This window comes from Lampris incognitus, chromosome 17 (genome assembly GCF_029633865.1).
Source record: "Lampris incognitus isolate fLamInc1 chromosome 17, fLamInc1.hap2, whole genome shotgun sequence".
NCBI classification, from domain to species: Eukaryota; Metazoa; Chordata; class Actinopteri; order Lampriformes; family Lampridae; genus Lampris; species Lampris incognitus.
Genome location: NC_079227.1, coordinates 33916393 through 33934709, shown reverse-complemented (window position 1 = coordinate 33934709; position 18317 = coordinate 33916393). Strand labels below are relative to the sequence as shown.

The 18317-nt window shown below is 44.5% G+C and overlaps 1 protein-coding gene across 1 annotated transcript in view; it reads left to right on the top strand.

Annotated features, from left to right (window-relative positions):
- Positions 1–18317, top strand: part of LOC130127562 (wings apart-like protein homolog) — a 70222-nt gene that overhangs the window by 42072 nt on the left and 9833 nt on the right. Inside the window, exons 10-14 of the mRNA XM_056297236.1 lie at positions 421–666; positions 3458–3569; positions 5257–5354; positions 10144–10220; positions 18141–18301. Coding sequence (XP_056153211.1) covers positions 421–666; positions 3458–3569; positions 5257–5354; positions 10144–10220; positions 18141–18301 — 694 coding nt within the window. The remainder of the gene's footprint in view (positions 1–420; positions 667–3457; positions 3570–5256; positions 5355–10143; positions 10221–18140; positions 18302–18317) is intronic.

The following is an 18317-nucleotide window of genomic DNA, read 5'->3' as shown; positions in this document are numbered from 1 at the left end:
CTCCCTGTCCCTCCCTGTCTGAGCTTAGAGTTGTGTACAGCTGTATTAAGCCTTGACCTTCTAGACAAGAAAAATCATTACACATGTCTTTTATCTCAATTTATAACCTCAATCTGTGAATCTTTTTAATCGGACTCATCTCTTCCTGTCACTTTGTCTTGGAAGACCGTACTCACTCTGGGAGCACAACAGACAGTTTCCTCAATGGGACGTGTAATAGGCTCAGATCTTACTTTAATCGAAGACCAAATAGAAAAACCTTGCCTGTCCTTTTTATCTTCTAGCCCTCTTCCTCCCTCTCCTTTTTTTTAATTTTTTGTCTCCTTTCTGTCTCTGTCTCTATCACGGAAAACGCTTTGTAATTAATTCTGACCATCTCCCCCTTTGCTTCGTCTGTCTTTCTCCCTGTCTTGTATCCAGAACCTAGCGCTCTGCACAGCCTCTCTGATGTACATCCTCAGTAGGGACCGGTTGAACATGGATTTGGACCGGTCCTGCTTGGACCTGATGATTCGCCTGTTAGAACTGGACCAGGACCAGGGTGGTGGCACTGGGGCAGACTCCACCCCTCAGCTCAGTGCCAGGGAGATCGCCAAGGTCAAGGAGAAGATCAGGAAGCTGTGCGACAAAGTTCACAATAAGCACCTGGACTTACAGAACATCACGGTATTTTATTGTTTTATCTTGTTTTCTGGGAATGAGGGATGCAGTGCAGGGCAGACACTGAAATGAGGGTTCTGGTAGGATTTAAGCCAATAAACGGCCCTATTGTAATGATTATTAATTACCCTTATAAATGATTTCAGCATTAAAACATAAAAATGGAGGTCATGGTTAATTCGTCAACACATGAAAGGTCATTACATGAAATTAAGTTTGAGAAAGTGATTTAAAGCTGGAAATTACATTGCCGTGCAAGCTCCATAGGCAGGTCATTTAAACACCAAGGATGGAAAAGGCTAAATCACGTCTGGATTTAACTGGGTCTGGATGCACAAGGTTTTTGTCACTTAAGTACTTCCGGGCACAATCAGTGTTCTTTAATTACAAATCAGTTGTCGGGGCATCCGGGTAGTGTGGCAGTCTATTCCATTGCCTATCATCACGGGGATCGCCGGATCGAATCCCATTGTTACCTCCAGCTTGGTCAGGCGTCCCTACAGACATAATTGGCCATGTCTGCAGGTGGGAAGCTGGATGTGAGTATGTGTCCTGGTCACTGCACTAGAACCTCCTCTTGTCAGTCGGGGCGTCTTTGCGGGGGAGAGGGGGAACTGGGGGGAATAGTGTGATCCTCCCACGTGCTATGTCCCCCTGGCGAAACTCCTCACTGTCAGGTGAACAGAAGTGGCTGGCGACTCCACATGTATTGGAGGAGGCATGTGGTAGTCTGCAGCCCTCCCCGGCTTGGCAGAAGGGGTGGAGCAGCGACCAGGATGGCTCAGAAGAGTGGGGTAATTGGCCGGATGCAATTGGGGGGACAAAGGGGGGGGTAAATAAATAAATCAGTTGTTGAAGTCATGAGTACAATAAGGCAAAAAAAAACAAAAACAAAAAAAAAACTTGTAATTTCCGAAAAGAGTATTTGTTTGTATAAAACTCAGAATCCTGAAAAAAAATATATATACACTACCGTTCAAAAGTTTGGGATCACCCAAACAATTTTGTGTTTTCCATGAAAAGTCACACTTATTCACCACCATATGTTGTGAAATGAATAGAAAATAGAGTCAAGACATTGACAAGGTTAGAAATAATGATTTGTATTTGAAATAAGATTTTTTTTACATCAAACTTTGCTTTCGTCAAAGAATCCTCCATTTGCAGCAATTACAGCATTGCAGACCTTTGGCATTCTAGCTGTTAATTTGTTGAGGTAATCTGGAGAAATTGCACCCCACGCTTCCAGAAGCAGCTCCCACAAGTTGGATTGGTTGGATGGGCACTTCTTTGAGCAGATTGAGTTTCTGGAGCATCACATTTGTGGGGTCAATTAAACGCTCAAAATGGCCAGAAAAAGAGAACTTTCATCTGAAACTCGACAGTCTATTCTTGTTCTTAGAAATGAAGGCTATTCCATGCGAGAAATTGCTAAGAAATTGAAGATTTCCTACACCGGTGTGTACTACTCCCTTCAGAGGACAGCACAAACAGGCTCTAACAGGTACTATTTAATGAAGATGCCAGTTGGGGACCTGTGAGGCGTCTGTTTCTCAAACTAGAGACTCTAATGTACTTATCTTCTTGCTCAGTTGTGCAACGCGGCCTCCCACTTCTTTTTCTACTCTGGTTAGAGCCTGTTTGTGCTGTCCTCTGAAGGGAGTAGTACACACCGGTGTAGGAAATCTTCAATTTCTTAGCAATTTCTCGCATGGAATAGCCTTCATTTCTAAGAACAAGAATAGACTGTCGAGTTTCAGATGAAAGTTCTCTTTTTCTGGCCATTTTGAGCGTTTAATTGACCCCACAAATGTGATGCTCCAGAAACTCAATCTGCTCAAAGAAGTGCCCATCCAACCAATCCAACTTGTGGGAGCTGCTTCTGGAAGCGTGGGGTGCAATTTCTCCAGATTACCTCAACAAATTAACAGCTAGAATGCCAAAGGTCTGCAATGCTGTAATTGCTGCAAATGGAGGATTCTTTGACGAAAGCAAAGTTTGATGTAAAAAAAATCTTATTTCAAATACAAATCATTATTTCTAACCTTGTCAATGTCTTGACTCTATTTTCTATTCATTTCACAACATATGGTGGTGAATAAGTGTGACTTTTCATGGAAAACACAAAATTGTTTGGGTGATCCCAAACTTTTGAACGGTAGTGTATATAAAAAAAAAGTTTAAGGAAGAGTTTTGATAGAACAGTAAATAGATGGAAAATGAGTGAGAGAATTACGATACTGCAGTAAAATATTAAGCGATCAAAGAAAAAAACGGGAATAATTTATGTACTGGATTCTCATGTAGGTTTGGCAGATTTATTTTTTCAGGCTCTTTTCAAGGATTGGAAGGAGCAAAGTTCGGAAAATGTGTTCACGTCTGGTGTAAAAACACTGTTTTATGTAACTAAACCCTTGTTAATGTAATGTACAGTGAAATTGGCTTATGGGGCTTATCGCAGTCAAAATCTAATTTGCTAACTACACTGTTAGCACAAATCTGATTGTGCCAGTCAAGACATTAAGGTTTGCAGGAGGTATGGAGTGTTATTTAAAGCATATCTGATTGTAACCGGTTCATTTTCTTTAAACTGTATTTGTGGATCAGTTTAGAAAGTCGGATTATTGGGCAAGCTTTTTATCAATAAACTAAATATTGACTGATAAAATGCTTTTGTTTCCCTTTTGCTGCTTTCTACCTCCTTTCCCCTGGTTCACACCACGTCTTTTTGCCATCTTTACCACTGTCCTTTATTCAATTTCCTCCATCCCGCCTTCTCTCATTCATATCTCTATAGACGGGTCACTTAGCCATGGAAACACTGTTGTCTCTGACCTCCAAGAGAGCAGGAGACTGGTTTAAAGAAGAGCTGCGACTACTTGGAGGATTGGACCACATAGTAGACAAAGGTAGCCCATTATCATACCCCTCTCACACCTGACAGGTGACCCGGGAAGTCCATAGGGTTTGCCAGCAATATGAAAGGACTGACCCCCTGTAAAACAGTCCCACTCAAATTCGCAACTGAGGTCCGGGTCAATTTCTGCTCCACTCGGTGAAAAAATTAGCAGAGAGCAAGCTGATCATTTAAGTTGACAGCCCAAAGAGAAGCAATGATTACAGAAGCACACTGGGGGTGTGCCGGGTTTGGTGAGAGGAATAATGGTGCAGAACATTCGCATGCATGAGGCTCAGTATGAATTGCCTCCAGATTATTACTGTACTGTAATATTGCTGGGTTTGTAAATGAGATTCTAGCTCCTGTTATTGTTACAGTGTGGATATATCCACTGATGGCAAGTCAAGGTAGATGTTAAAAAGAACAGAGACAGGCATCCAGGTAGCATGGCGGTCTATTCCGTTGCCTACCAACGCCGGGATCGCCGGTTCGAATCCCCGTGTTACCTCTGGCTTGGTCGGGCGTCCCTACAGACACAATTGGCCGTGTTTGCGGGTGGGAAGCCGGATGTGGGAATGTGTCCTGGTCGCTGCACTAGCGCCTCCTCCGGTCAGTCGGGGCACCTTTTCCGGGGGGGGGGGGGACTGGGGTGAATAGCGTGACCCTCCCACGCGCTACGTCCCCCTGGTGAAACTCCTCACTGTCAGGTGAAAAGAAGCGGCTGGTGACTCCACATGTATCGGAGGAGGCATGTGGTAGTTTGCAGCCCTCCCTGGATCGGCAGAGGGGATGGAGCAGCAACTGGGACGTCTCGGAAGAGTGGGGTAATTGGCCGGATACAATTGGGGAGAAAAAGGGTGAACACCCACCCCCCACCCCACCCCAAAAGAAAAAAAAGAACAGACGCCTGGGGGACTGTTCACACATGCAAGAACTAGCCCATTTTACATGTTTAGTAGACGAAGGTGGTTTAGGTCTTCAGTCAAACTAGAGGCTTTTAAGGCAGGCACATTGCTTTACAGTACTAACCATCAGGTATACCTCATACATAAGTTACCATTTTCAAAATGACTGACACAGCAATCGACCAATCAGCTCTTAGCAACCGCCTCTACTCCCTCCAACATCCAGCACTGCTCTGATATCCCCACTGAGAGTGACGTAGAGCAGCTTTGATGCAACGTATGATGCATAGCTAAAAGAAAGGGAAATTGCGAAAGGTGTTCAGGAAATGATTACGCAGATGCACGCAGTCCCTCATGTGTTTACCAGACTTGGTATTGGTGGAGCTCGTCTTGCAAGTTTATTAGACAAGCTAACAGTTTATAATGCAGGAGAGACCTGGAGAAACTGACAATTTTTGCTTAATTTCTGACAAAAACAAAAAACAAAAACTTATTGAGACTATGGTACACACTTCACCTTGTCTTCTCAAATAGAGGAAATCAAACTAATGTCTTATTTTTTCTTGTTCAGGTTTTCAGAGGTTAAATAATTGATCATTAAGAAAAAAGATCATTGTCTGCTCGAAAGCTTTTTAAAATACATTTAACACAATTGTCATATTGCCAGTATTGTATAGCCATGGCGGCAACAAGGTTCATTTTGCTCTTTCATCTGACTCTGTCTCTTTCTTCTCTGTTTGTCTGTTTTCTGTTTGCCCCTTCATCTCTGATTGTCTGTCTTTTTTTCTGCAGTGAAAGAATGTGTAGATAATCTGAGCCAGGAGGACGACAAGGAGAAGCTAGTATCATCTCTCTGGGGGGCTGAGAGATGTTTACGAGTACTGGAGAGTGTAAGTTGCTCACACAAATAACATGTTTATTTGAAATGCTGTGTATTTGAACCCACAAATTTCATTGTGTATTCATCACGACCGTCATTTAGACGGTTTTGGATTTTCAAAATTTAATAACTTTTTGGGGGGGGGGGGGATACAGACCTGCCGTTCCCTGAATGCTCATAAAACTGCATATATTTGCATTAAAATTAGTTTTAGATCAATTGCACAAGAAAAAAAAGGTTATAAGATCTACCTAAAACGACCAAGAGTGGTCAAAAAGACGTCTCATAATTTGCGTGTGATCGTGCGCGTCATGTCACTATTTATGAAGTGTGTAAACCACATTGCGTGCCTTCAGGCTAGCATTGACAAGGTTAGGTGTAGTGCCTCCCTTTACCACTGGAAGGATTTGCCGGAAGTCTCCACAAAGCATCGTTGGAATGCGTCTTTCACAAATAAATCAATTTTTTAACTTGGTTTTTGAAATATTTTTCGAACTGTGCAATCCTTGGAAAGTGCTGATTCTAAAGATACCTTTCTTTTTGTTCTACAATGAGTATTTCTGGAGTTTTAAGTGAACATACAAGCATACACTCGCTTTATATAGAGAGAGATGATTTAAACTGTGATTATTTGTTTGGCTGATAGTTGGTGTAGTCTCTCTTCAACCGTAGCTGGTGTTACGGTCTTGTTTCTTCTCAGCCTGTATTGACCTGAGTTTATAAACCCCAGCCTTAAAGCACTGTAGCATAAGTGTTGGTGTGTGTTTGGGAGAGAGAGGAAGCAAGAGATTTATAGAGTGCAACATATGCACATTCATTACAGAGCTCCAGAGTTTCGCAGTAGTAGTAGTCTGAGCTTGAGGGTATTGATTTGTTCAGGGTTGCGAGGACTCCATTTCAGAAGCCAATATTTAGTGTTCTCAGATGTTTTCCAAACAGATACAAGAAAGTTATTTGGTCATTTGTAGTTACTGAGAGACGATTACGAGTGGAGGTTAAAAGTGCCACCAGCCAAATGTCAGGTCATTTTTACTATGTGAGGTCCATCTAAAGTCCATCTACTCTACGAGTCAGTTTGGCAGGTAGCCAACCATTGATAAGAGGTTATTTTCCTTTCTTGAGTTTACTTTGGGCAGTAATCTAAAGTGGCTGCTGTTTTTTTTTTTCTTCCCCCAAGCATCAGCAGGAAATGGCCAGAAAAAGTAAATTCCCCACTCTGTGGTCAAGTACATGTGAGAGCTGTGAAAGGAGTGATATTCCAGTTTTGATATGTTAATTGTGAAAATCATTTAAACCCACAGTCATGAAAAGTTATGATTGAAAATGAAAGGAAAGCAACTTTATTTGTCATTGTACGGTTACAGTGATATGTTTTTTCTGCATTTAACCCATCCTGTTGTATAGGAGCAATGGGCAGCTTGTAGGGCAGTGCCCAGCGACCAACTCCAGTTCTTTTTCCTATTGCCTGTGAAATTAGAAAAGCTGTTTTCCAGACCTGGAAATGGTTTGAAATTAACAGAATGTTTTGGAAGTTTTGAATGTACACTGGTTTTGGCTGTTGCTTACAATATTTTCATAAAAATCCCAAAATATATCTAATGTTATGAGTTAATGAGAGGGAGGACAGTGGAATAGTGAAGATGCAAGGAATAGAGGTGATGAAGCCCTATGAGCTTAAATACTTGGGGTCAATTGTCCAAAGTAACGGGGAGTGCGGAAGAGAGGTGAAGAAGAGAGTGCAGGCAGGGTGGAGTGGGTGGAGAAGAGTGTCAGGAGTGATTTGTGACAGAAGGGCTTTGTAAAAAAAATTTTTCTTCTACATCATGAGAGAGGGGAAGTGAACCCGCAGGACATAGGATGGTATGGTGACACAGGGGAACTGTGGCATCTCTGACACCACCTTATAAGAACTGATGTGAATGGATCTACCGTGTCCTTTTTTGGTATGGGGGCTTTTTGGGGTTGGTTACCTGACATTTCTGCTCTCAAAAATAACCAGTGTAAATGCAGGGACTTGGCATAGACTGTCGTTGCAGACTTTTATTCCACATACGTTGGATTATTTGTTTTATAGTCAACCATCAATTTTCATTGTTTGTTACCCGTGCCTTTCAGTTTTTACTGTGTACAAAGGAACGCTATAAAACACGTACCACTTTTCATACCCAACTTTGCATGCAAAACTTTTTTTTTTTTTTTGCTATAAGTCAGTAAAACAAAGAGTTTGACGCACAGCAATTCAAATCTGAGTCTAGTCTGGTCATATAAAAAGGAAAAAAAATACAGTTTGCGACAAAAAAAAAAGCAAGAGTTAAAGGGAAGTTCTGAGACCAGCTATGTTATATGGTTTGGAGACAGTGGCACTGATGAAAAGACAGGAGGTGGAGCTGGAGGTGGGAGAGTTGGAGATGCTAAGATTTTCATTGGGAGTGACAAAGAAGGACAGGATTAGGAACGAGTATATTAGAGGGACAGATCAGGTTGGACAGTTTGGAGACAAAGCAAGAGAGGCAAGATTGAGATGGCTTGGACATGTGTGGAGGACAGATGCTGGGTATATTGGGAGAAGGATGCTGAATATGGAGCTGCCAGGGAAGAGGAGAAGAGGAAGGGCAAAGAGGAGGTTTATGGATGTGGTGACGGAGGACATGCATGTGTGGCTTGTTTGACAGAGGAAGATGCAGAGGACAGGAAGAGACGGAAATGGATGATCTGCTGTGGCGACCCCTAACGGGAGCAGCCAAAAGTAGTAGTAGTAGTAGTAGTAGTAGTAGTAGTAGTAGTAGATGCGAAATACATTCTTTGATATTACTAATTTAAACTCTTGTGCTGCGCCATATGACCATTGAAATGTCACGAGTATCATGTGATACACATTGGCGTATGCAGTTATTTGGCAGTGAGAATGTCTGATGAGCGAGTAAAGTTAGCAAGCGCTAGCACTTTGCTCATCTGCAAAAATTCCTAGGAAGTGCGTGTTTAGTAATGTATGACTTTAAAACAACAAATATAATACATGCCTCAAGAGAGGCAGACCCTAGTTCTGCTTGAATGTAGGCTCTGCACCAAAACATTTGATGTTGGCAATATTGGGGAAGCGGCTCTGGTCAGCTATGCTAAAGAGAAAAAGCATCAAGGCAACCAAAAGGCCGCTCAATAGACTGCGTCGGCACATATTTCACGCCTACTGTAGCCAGGCCAGATTATGTTACCACTTCTACCAGCATGGCAAGCATCGGTATAGCTGCTAGACAACTTCAGTCGACGCTCAACCAATCCAGTGCCTCATCCAATGATCTGTTATTGGCTGAACTGATGTGGGCACTGAGGACAATGGACTCATTATTATTCGTACAGCTAGTGTACTAACACAGGTGAGGTTTTCGGAGCTATGTTTCCCGACAGCGGAATAGCAACCAAATTTAGTATTGGGGAAATGAATTGTGCGCACCTCTCCACATTTGGAATTGCGCCTTACTTCAAATTGCTTGTTGTCAGAGAAGTGTCCACGCAGACTTGTTATGCAATGATGTTCGATAAAAGCCTGAACAAAACTCTCCAACTCAAACGGATGGACCTGCCTGTCCAGATTTGGAATTGGGGGGGGGGGGGGGGGGGCAGGTGAAATTCCGGTATGTAGGCTCAGCGTTCCTGGGGCACACAGCTGCCCAGGACATTGTAGAGCGGATATGCTCTCCGAAATCAGAATGAAGAACGTTGTGCAGCTATCAGTGGATGGACCTAATGTAAATTGAGGTATTTTCGATTTACTTCAATCCAAGCTTCTCCAAGTCAACAAATCTCTGCTGAACATCGGGGTCATGTGGACTGCACATTCTCCATCATACATTCCGGGTTGTATATAGGGCAAGCGAGTGGGACTTGACCGTACCCTCTTCATTCTGTATTGGCTATTTAAGAACAGAGAAGACTTCATAAAAGTCAGGCTGCGGCACACCCATGCTTAGAATCTGCCAGCACCGATGGGTTGAAAATGTGACTATTTGTGTCAGAGGACTGATACTGTGGCCTCACTTGATGAACTACGTCGATGCAGTCTCCAAGAGAATTACCTGAGCCAAAGATCAGGTCTTTCCCGGAGGTCAAGAAAGCCTGTGCAGATCTACTTTTTCCAGTGATATCATCAATATTCCAGAACATAGCCAAGCAAATCACCCCCTTCCTCGTCTTTTCAACTACTTAAAGTCGTGGAAATGGGGTAAAATATTATGGAAATGTTATGGAAAAGTTTGGAAAATTCATTGGTAAAAATTTGTGGGAACCCTGGGCTTTCAGCCTTATGCTTCTCATTTTCTCATCTTTCCCCTTTACCTCTATTATTCCACCTGTAGGCGAGATACATTAACAGCATGAGGACCCTCTTCTGATTGTACAGATTTATTATTTTTAGTTCATGTAGAGATATGAATTGAGACAAACATGTCATCTGTTCTTTTGCATACTCTGCGAACATTAACAAGTTGAAAAAACTGATTGTGAGCACCTTGTTTGCTACCCTTGGGCCACCATAGAACTGGTACGTGAGGAGTGATTTAGCTGTGAGTGTGTGTGTCTTTTGTAGTACCGCTGTCTGTGATCTAACAGTCACAAATCCCTTGATGCAGGTTTAATCAGAATCAGAAATACTTTATTCATCCCCGAGGGGAAACTGGGTACCAAAACCAATATGAGGATGGCAGTTGAACCAAAGTTAAAATGACCCCCCACCCCCTATAAACCTGATTTTATGATTTTTTTTACAGAAGAATGTATCTCCCTTTTGTCTTTGCTGTGTGTAGGTAACAGTCCACAACCCAGAAAACCAGAGCTACCTGATTGCATACAAAGATTCCCGGCTTATCATCTCTTCTGCCAAGTGAGTACATACACACCCAACGAAATATTGGTTGATGGGTTTTGCTGGGGTCGCTCCCATGCAGTGGCTTAGCCTCCACCCCACCCCCCACTCATAAGAACAAATGAATCTGTTAATTTTTTTTGAAAACTTGCTTGAGAAAACATTTTTATTCCATTGGCCTTTTTTGCTTTATTGTCATATTTTATTTTTATTTCTTTTTTTTAATTTTTGTTTACACTCTCGCTCTTGTTCTGTGAAGCGCTTTGGTTCAGACTTGCTTTGTCTATAAAGTGCTACATAAATAAAGTTGGACACACACACACACACACACACACACACACACACACACACACACACACAAAGTCTAGCTGTGCTGCATAGTTAAATATGTAGATGCGCAGGCACTCTACATCTGGTCACAAGTCAAGTCAAGTTTATTTATATAGCACATTTAAAACAACCACAGTTGAACCAAAGTGCTGCACAAGCTTAAAATACAATATAAAGTAAGTAACACATATGAATATAAAAATACATGTAAAAGTAAAATAAAGGAATTAAAATGTTAACAATAAAATACAAGAGTATAAAAGTATATTTCCACAATAAAATCACGGTGTCTAGCTCAACTTGAATTGAATGCCAGCAAGAAGAGGTAGGTCTTTAACCAAGATTTAAAAGTCTCTAGGGTCTGAGCAGATCTTATGTTTATTGGTAAGTTGTTCCAGAGATCAGGGGCAGCAACTGCAAAGGCTCTGTCACCCCTATTCTTAAGCCTGGATCTCGGGAACATGTGAGAGCATCTGGTTTACTGACCTGAGTGCTCTGATTGGTGTATGGTATATATTAGCTCAGATAAATAAGATGGTGCCAGCCCATTTAACGACTTGAAAACAAGTAATAAAATCTTAAACTGGATCCTAAAACAGACAGGAAGCCAATGAAGGTGACCTTGTCTTTTTGCAGTTTCTCCTGCAGACCCTAGATGTGTCACTAATTGCTTTCAATGACTTTGTATCTGTCTGTCTGCCTCCTTGTCTGAGCATCTGTTTTTTCTGTCTGCCTGCTCACTTATCAGCCTCTTTGTCAGTATACAGTGGCTTCAGAAAGTATTCAAGACCCCTTCACTTTTTACACACTTTATTCCATCCATCCATTTTCCAAACCGCTTATCCTGCTCTCAGGGTTGCGGGGATGCAGGAGCCTATCCCAGCAGTCATTGGTCAGCAGGCAGGGAGACACCCTGGACATGCCATCACAGGGCCCACACACACACACACACACACACACACACACATTCACACCTAGGGACAATTTAGTATGGCCGATTCACCTGACCTGCATGTCTTTGGACTGTGGGGGGGGGGGGCACCCGGAGGAAACCCATGCAGACACTGGGAGAACATGCAAACTCCACACAGAGGACGACTTGGGACGACCCCCAAAGTTGGACTACCCCGGGGCTCAAACTCAGGGCTTTCTTGCTGTGAGGCAACCGTGCTAACCACTGCGCCACTGTGCCTCCAATATGGACCAGGTGGACTTTATTACTCATCGCCACAACTCTGACAACCTGACACTTGATTGTGTTTTAGATTTAATTTTAAATGGATAAAATTGCCATTTTTGTCCATCAATCTACATTCAATAACCCATAATGACAAAGTGAAAACATGTTTTTAGAAATGTTCACAAATTTGTAAAAAAATGCAAAAATTGAAATCTCTTAAGTATTCAGACCCTTTGCTGTGGCGCCACAAATTGCGGTTGGGTGCATCCTGTTTGCTTTAATTATCCTTGAGATTTGTCTAGAACTTGATTAGAGTCCACCTGTGGCAAACTGAATTGATTGGACATAGTTTAGAAAGGCACACACCTGTGTATATAAGGTCCCACAATTTACACTGCATGTCAGGCCAGAAACCAAGCCATGAAGTCCAAGGAACTCTCTGGAGACCTCCATGATAAAATTATGGCAAGGCATACAACAGTGCAAGGGTATAAAACCATTGCTAAAGCTTTGCGTGTTCCCAGGAGCACAGTGACCTCAATAATTGTGAATGGAAGAAGTTTGGAACCACCAGGACTCTTCCTAGAGTTGGCGGTCCAGCCAAATTGAGTAACTGGGCAAGAAGGGTCTTTGTCAGGGAGGGGAGGGGACCAAGAACCCGAAGATCACTCTTAACAGAGCTTTGCAAGTCCTCTGCAGAGATGGGAGAACCTGCCGGAAGGACGACCATCTCAGCGGCACTCCCATCAATCAGGCCTTTATGATAGAGTGGCTAGACGGAAGTCACTCATGACTAAAAGGCATATGACAGCCTGCTTGGAGTTTGCCAAACGGCATTTAAAGGACTCATAGAACATGAAGAAAAAGATTCTCTGGTCTGATGATGCAAAAATTGAAGAGATCTTTGGGCAGAACTCCAAGCGTTATATCTGGCGAACAGGCACTGCTCATCACTTGGCTAATACCATCTCTACGGTGAAGCATGGTGGTGGCAGCATCATGCTATGGGGGTGTTTCTTAGCAGCATGGACAGGGAGACTGGTCAGAATTGAGGGAAGAATGAATGCAGGCAAATACAGAGAGGTCCTTGAAGAAAACCTGCTCCAGAGTTTATGCAACCTCAGACTGGTGCGACCGTTCACCTTTCAGTATGACAATGACCCGAAACATACAGCCAAGACAACGCTAGAGTGGCTTCAGGACAAGTCTTTGACTGTCCTTGAATGGGCCAGCCAAAGCCCAGACTTAAACCTCCATGTAACATCTGTGGAGAGACCCGAAGAAGGCAGTTCAAAGACTCTTCCCATCCAATCTGATGGAACTTGAGAGAATCCGCCAGGAAAAATGGGATAAACTGCCCAAATCCAGGTGTGCAAACCTTGTAGAAACTTAGCAAAGAAGACTTGAAGCTGTAATTTCTGCCAAAGGGGCTTCTACAGACTACGGAATTAAAAGTCTGAATACTTACATAAATGAGAGATTTCAGTTTTTTATCTTTAATAAATTAGCAAAAATTTCTAAAACATGTTTTCGCGTTGTCATTATGATTTATTGAGTGTAGATTGATGGGCAAAAATGGCAATTTTATCCATTTAAAATTAAATCTACAACACTAAGTGTATAAAAAGTGAAGGGGTCTGAATACTTTCTGAAGCCACTCTGTGCCTGTTAGTCGGCGTATGTGAGGAAATGCAACTCTCCGTTTGTGTGTCCTTTGTGTTAGTTTTTCCTCTCAGCTCGGCAAGTGTGTGTTTATACAGTTACGGATATTATGTGAGTTACCTTTGCTGGGAGGAAAGGGTTTGTTTTGCCCATTTCTTGATTTTTCAGATCCTGCCAGTCTTATTCATGACATTTAGCCTTGGCCCCGACTCAAGAGTATGGGCCAAATGCTAACCATGCCACCCCACCCATCTCTGTCACTCTCGCCGTACATTCTTGTTCTTTTTGTTTGTCACTTCCTCCCTCTTGCTCTTTTTTGTTGCTCTCGCACACACACATACCTAGTGTGGTGTAGAGCAGTGTTCTACCAGTAATATTATTAGTGCAGACCGCTGAAGTTAAGGCACCGCTCACCTCTCAACTCTCCCCATTGCTCCTCGCCCCCCGTGTGTGACCGGTCCATACCCCCTTACGGGAGGTCTGCAAGAGGAGAGGAAGAGGGGGGACAGGAAGGCTGTATATGGGTCAACAAAGAGCTGTTGTTTCTGTGTTGGACACAGGCCTCACTATCAGCCATCAGCTGTCCTCTGGTTTAACTTAATTAGCTCCACAACCCCAGGGCTAGTTGGCTAGCCGGCAGCTATACCGCTACCTTGACACACACAGGCCTGGGTCTGTCCCTGTGTTAGCTCATTTGCTCTGTCCCATGCCATAGTTTACCCTCATCTTGAACCACAAGCGCTGTCGTTCACCCGCCTCTTCTTTGGCTCTACCCCTCTCACATCTTCCTCCTCCTCCTCCTCCTTGGGTGTCTGCGGTGTCGTGCACATACGTGCTGCATCAACAGTTAACCCCCCCACCCGCCTTACACCCCCCCCACCCCCCCCTCTCTCTCCTTCAGCTGTCTTCTGAGTTTATTCAATTAGCCCCCAAACCACAGGGCTAGCTAGCAACCCACACTGCCACCTAGACACACACACGCCAACACACACACTGTTGTTTATCTGTCCTTATGGGGACCGAAAATGTATGTCCGAGTCAAGATCCCCAAACATAAGCTTTAGCCTAACTACAACCATATCATCTTCTTTTGGCCTGTTCCCCAGGGGTCGCCACAGCAAATTTGATAGTTTCCATCAGTACTCTGTGACGGCACAGCACCGATGGTGGTCTTGTCAATCTGCATAATCATTTGGCAAATTTTATGTCGCATGCCCTTCCTGACACAACCGCTGACCCTATATACCCCCCCCCAAAAAAACCCAACCTCAACCACCTATCCTTAACCCTAACTAACTTTGATACTAAACCTAAACCCAACCATGATGCCAATTATAACTGTAGCCGTAAACCTAACCCCCCCCCCCCAGCTTAGAAATAACTCTTGACCTTGTGGGGACCAAGAAAATGTCTCCATGAGGTAGTTTGTCCCTGGTTTTACTTTCCTCATAGGGACATGTGCTCCCACGAAGATGGATAAACAAAAAGCATGCACATGCATACATGGCATCGGCAACCTAGTATGTGTATATCCTCTTTTTATTTGTCTAATCCCATTGAATCATTTGTTTTCAGGATTTAGTTTATTTGTGCTTGCTTGCGGTGTGTCCCGCACCGTCGGCACTAGTCGGACCCCTGTCGGCAGCTTTTCGGTCGATTCAGCGTGTTGAATCGGTGGAGCCCGTCGGTGAGAGAGATCACTCTGATTGGCGGCTCAGCTTAGCGAATCAGTACAGAACATACATGCTAGTTGGCCGTCGGCTGTAGTCTTTGCGGTGTGTTCAAGTGCTACTTTTTGGCCCAGACGGCAGACGACGTGAGGCGACGCAGCAGTTGGCCTTCGTCACCGCTAGTCGGTTTGGTGTTGTGTCTGGGCCCTAAGAGATAAAACCCAAGAAGGGGAGAATCGTAAAGAATTGTGTGGCCAGATTAAGAAAGTCTAAGAAGCTTATGGAAACATCTCTGCTTAAAAGAAAACCCCAAAATCAATATGAGCAAGATGTTTGAATTACCTTATGCGCATGGCTTCTCTCTCTCGCTCTACCTTCTCTCTCTCTGTCTACCCTCTCTCTGTCTCTGTCTACCTTCTCTCTGTCTCACTCTCTCTCTACCTTCTCTCCCTCTCTCTTTCTCTCCCTGTGTCTACCTTCTCTCTCTCTACCTTCTCTCTCTCTGTCTACCCTCTCTCTGTCTCTGTCTACCTTCTCTCTGTCTCACTCTCTCTCTACCTTCTCTCTCTCTGTCTACCCTCTCTCTGTCTCTGTCTACCTTCTCTCTGTCTCACTCTCTCTCTACCTTCTCTCTCTCTGTCTACCCTCTCTCTGTCTCTGTCTACCTTCTCTCTGTCTCACTCTCTCTCTACCTTCTCTCCCTCTCTCTTTCTCTCCCTGTGTCTACCTTCTCTCTCTGTACCTTCTCTCTCTCTCTTTCTACATTCTCTGTCTACCTTTTCTCTCTCTACCTTCTCTGTCTCGCTCTCTCTATCTTCTCTCCCTCTCGCTTTCTCTTGCTCTCTGTCTACCTTCTCTCTGTCTCTCACTCTACCTTCTCTCGCTACCTTCTCTCTCTCGCTCTGTCTACCTTTTCTCTCTCTCTCTCTCTCTCTCTCTCTCTCTCTCTCTCTCTCTCTCTCTCTCTCTCTCTCTCTCTCTCTCTCTCTCTTTCTGGCTGGCTTTCTTGGCTTTGTGTTTGTGTTGTTTTTTGTCTACACTTCAGTCTCCTCGCTCGTTTGTTTTCCTCCTCTCTTACATTGCTTATTAGTTATTTCTCACTTTATATTTCTGTATAGTTCTGCTGATTCAGTACCTCGCCCTTGATGTCATACTCTGGCTTATTCCAATTCTCCTGCTGTCTCCCTCAGTTCAAATTCCCCCACTATTTTCTCCTCTCTCCCTCCACACATTCACTCTATCACCACCACTGTGACACCCTTCCTCTCACTCTTACCCCCCCCCCCCCCCCGCTCTCTGTCTCTGTCCCGGCACATGCTGTAACCCTCCTTCTCGCCCTCTTCCTCCCGCCCTCCCTCTCTCCGATGCGATTGGCTGAACTCTGTTCTCTCTTTGTGTTCAGATGCTGATGACCTCCCATTACATCTAATCTAGTTATTTACATGGACACCATGAGGCTGGTGACCCCCTAAGCCTCTGCCGCTGCAGCCGGCCTCCGCGCGAGCGTGTGTGTGTGTCTGTGTGTGTGTGTGTGTGTGTATGTGTGTGTGTGTATCTCGCATGCTGGGGAGGGTATGCCTGCCTGTGACTTTGTGACTCTGTATTAATTTGCGCATGTGGATATATGCATGTTCTCTGAATACTGCTCTGTTTAATGGGGAAGGGGGTCGGTCAGCGTTTAATAATACTCAACTGTACCGCTCTCGCACTTCGTCAGGGTAAAGCCTTTCATTGTTGGCTAGATGATCAATGGCTGGCGTCTTTCTTGAATGCTTGTCCCATAATTCTGAGCGCCTAAATCATTAAGAACCAGCTGCTCTGTCACGGGCCTGCCCAGGTGAACTCGGGCAGAAGCGAGGATCTGATGTTGTTGAGTTGGTTTAACTTTTAGCTGTTAAATGTGCTTAAACTGTTGAGAATAAAGGTAGAAGAGATGGGAGGAAACCACTTAAGAAAGATTTTAAACCTTTAAACATCTGAGACATACATTCTGCAAAGGTTGTAAAGACATTCGGAACTTGGTCCTCTGTGATTTGCTGTTTCTGACTGTGTGGCTTCTACCTTGTGTTCTGTCCCCTCTGAGATTGACAAAACCAGGTGAATTCTGAATGTAGATCTGTATGTCTTTAAAGCTCTGCTGTCTCAGGGCTTCCCTCCCCTCTGCTCTCTTCTTCATTTCCGACGGAAATGAAAGATGGCGGCTCAAATTCACGTTTGCGGTGGCCTCACCCAGTACTGGTGTGGGAAGATGGCAGCGCGAATTTACGTTTGTGGCGGCCTCACCCAGTACCGTCCATGCAGTGTCTTTGTCCACATCTGCGTCTAAGTTTGTCTTCGTTTGATGGCTGGGAGAGCTGGCGCTGGCTCGGCTGGGGGAGCTTGGTCTGTTCCTGTGGGCCCAGGGACCCCGGCCCTGACCGGAGCTGTGCCCAAAGAGGAAACACCGAGGGCAGTCTGACAGGATGCAGAAGCGGGGCAGGCTAAGCTAACTGCTAGCCCATGCAGACCGGCAGTTCCAATAACACTGAGGGCAGTCTGGCGGCAGCCTCGCCTGGCCTTGACTGTTTTTAGTGTCGTCGTGTGGAGTGCGGGGAGGTGTGTCGAAGGTGTCTGGCTGGGAGAGCTGGCGTTGGATCGGCTTGGGGAGCCTGGTCTGCTGTGTCCTGTGGGCCCAGGGACCCCGGCCCTGACCGGAGCTGCTCCCAATGAGGAAACACAGAGGGCGGTCCGACAGCACACGGAAGCGGGGCAGGCTAAGTTAACTGCTAGCCCATGCAGACTGGCAGTTCCAACAGTCATCCTGGCTGGCGTTCATTCTCCCGGACAGTGATTTCTTTTTTTTAATTTTTTTTTAAGTTGAGATATATATGTTAGTTTGGATATATGTGTTCTTGTAGTTTTTGGGTGTGTGTTTTCGTCTTTGTGTTGCACTGCTGTGGGCTGGAGGAAACAATGTTTCATTTCATTTCATGTGTGGAAGTGCATGAAATGAAATGACAAAGTGTTTCTGATTCTGATTCTTCCTCTATGCATCACCCACCTTTACTGCTTCAGCCTTGACTCAGCCATCCCCCTTGTTGTCGTTCGTCTCTCCAGGGCGTTGCAGAGGTGCGAGGCCATGATTCAGCGGTACAGCAGGGAGGTGAACAGTGCCGGCCACAACCTGCCCTGCAGCTCCAACAGCAACGTGGGCAAGGCTGTAGAGGACTGCACCAGGGCCATCATCGGAGTGCTTCTTAACCTGACGCACGACAATGGTTAGCAGAATGGAGA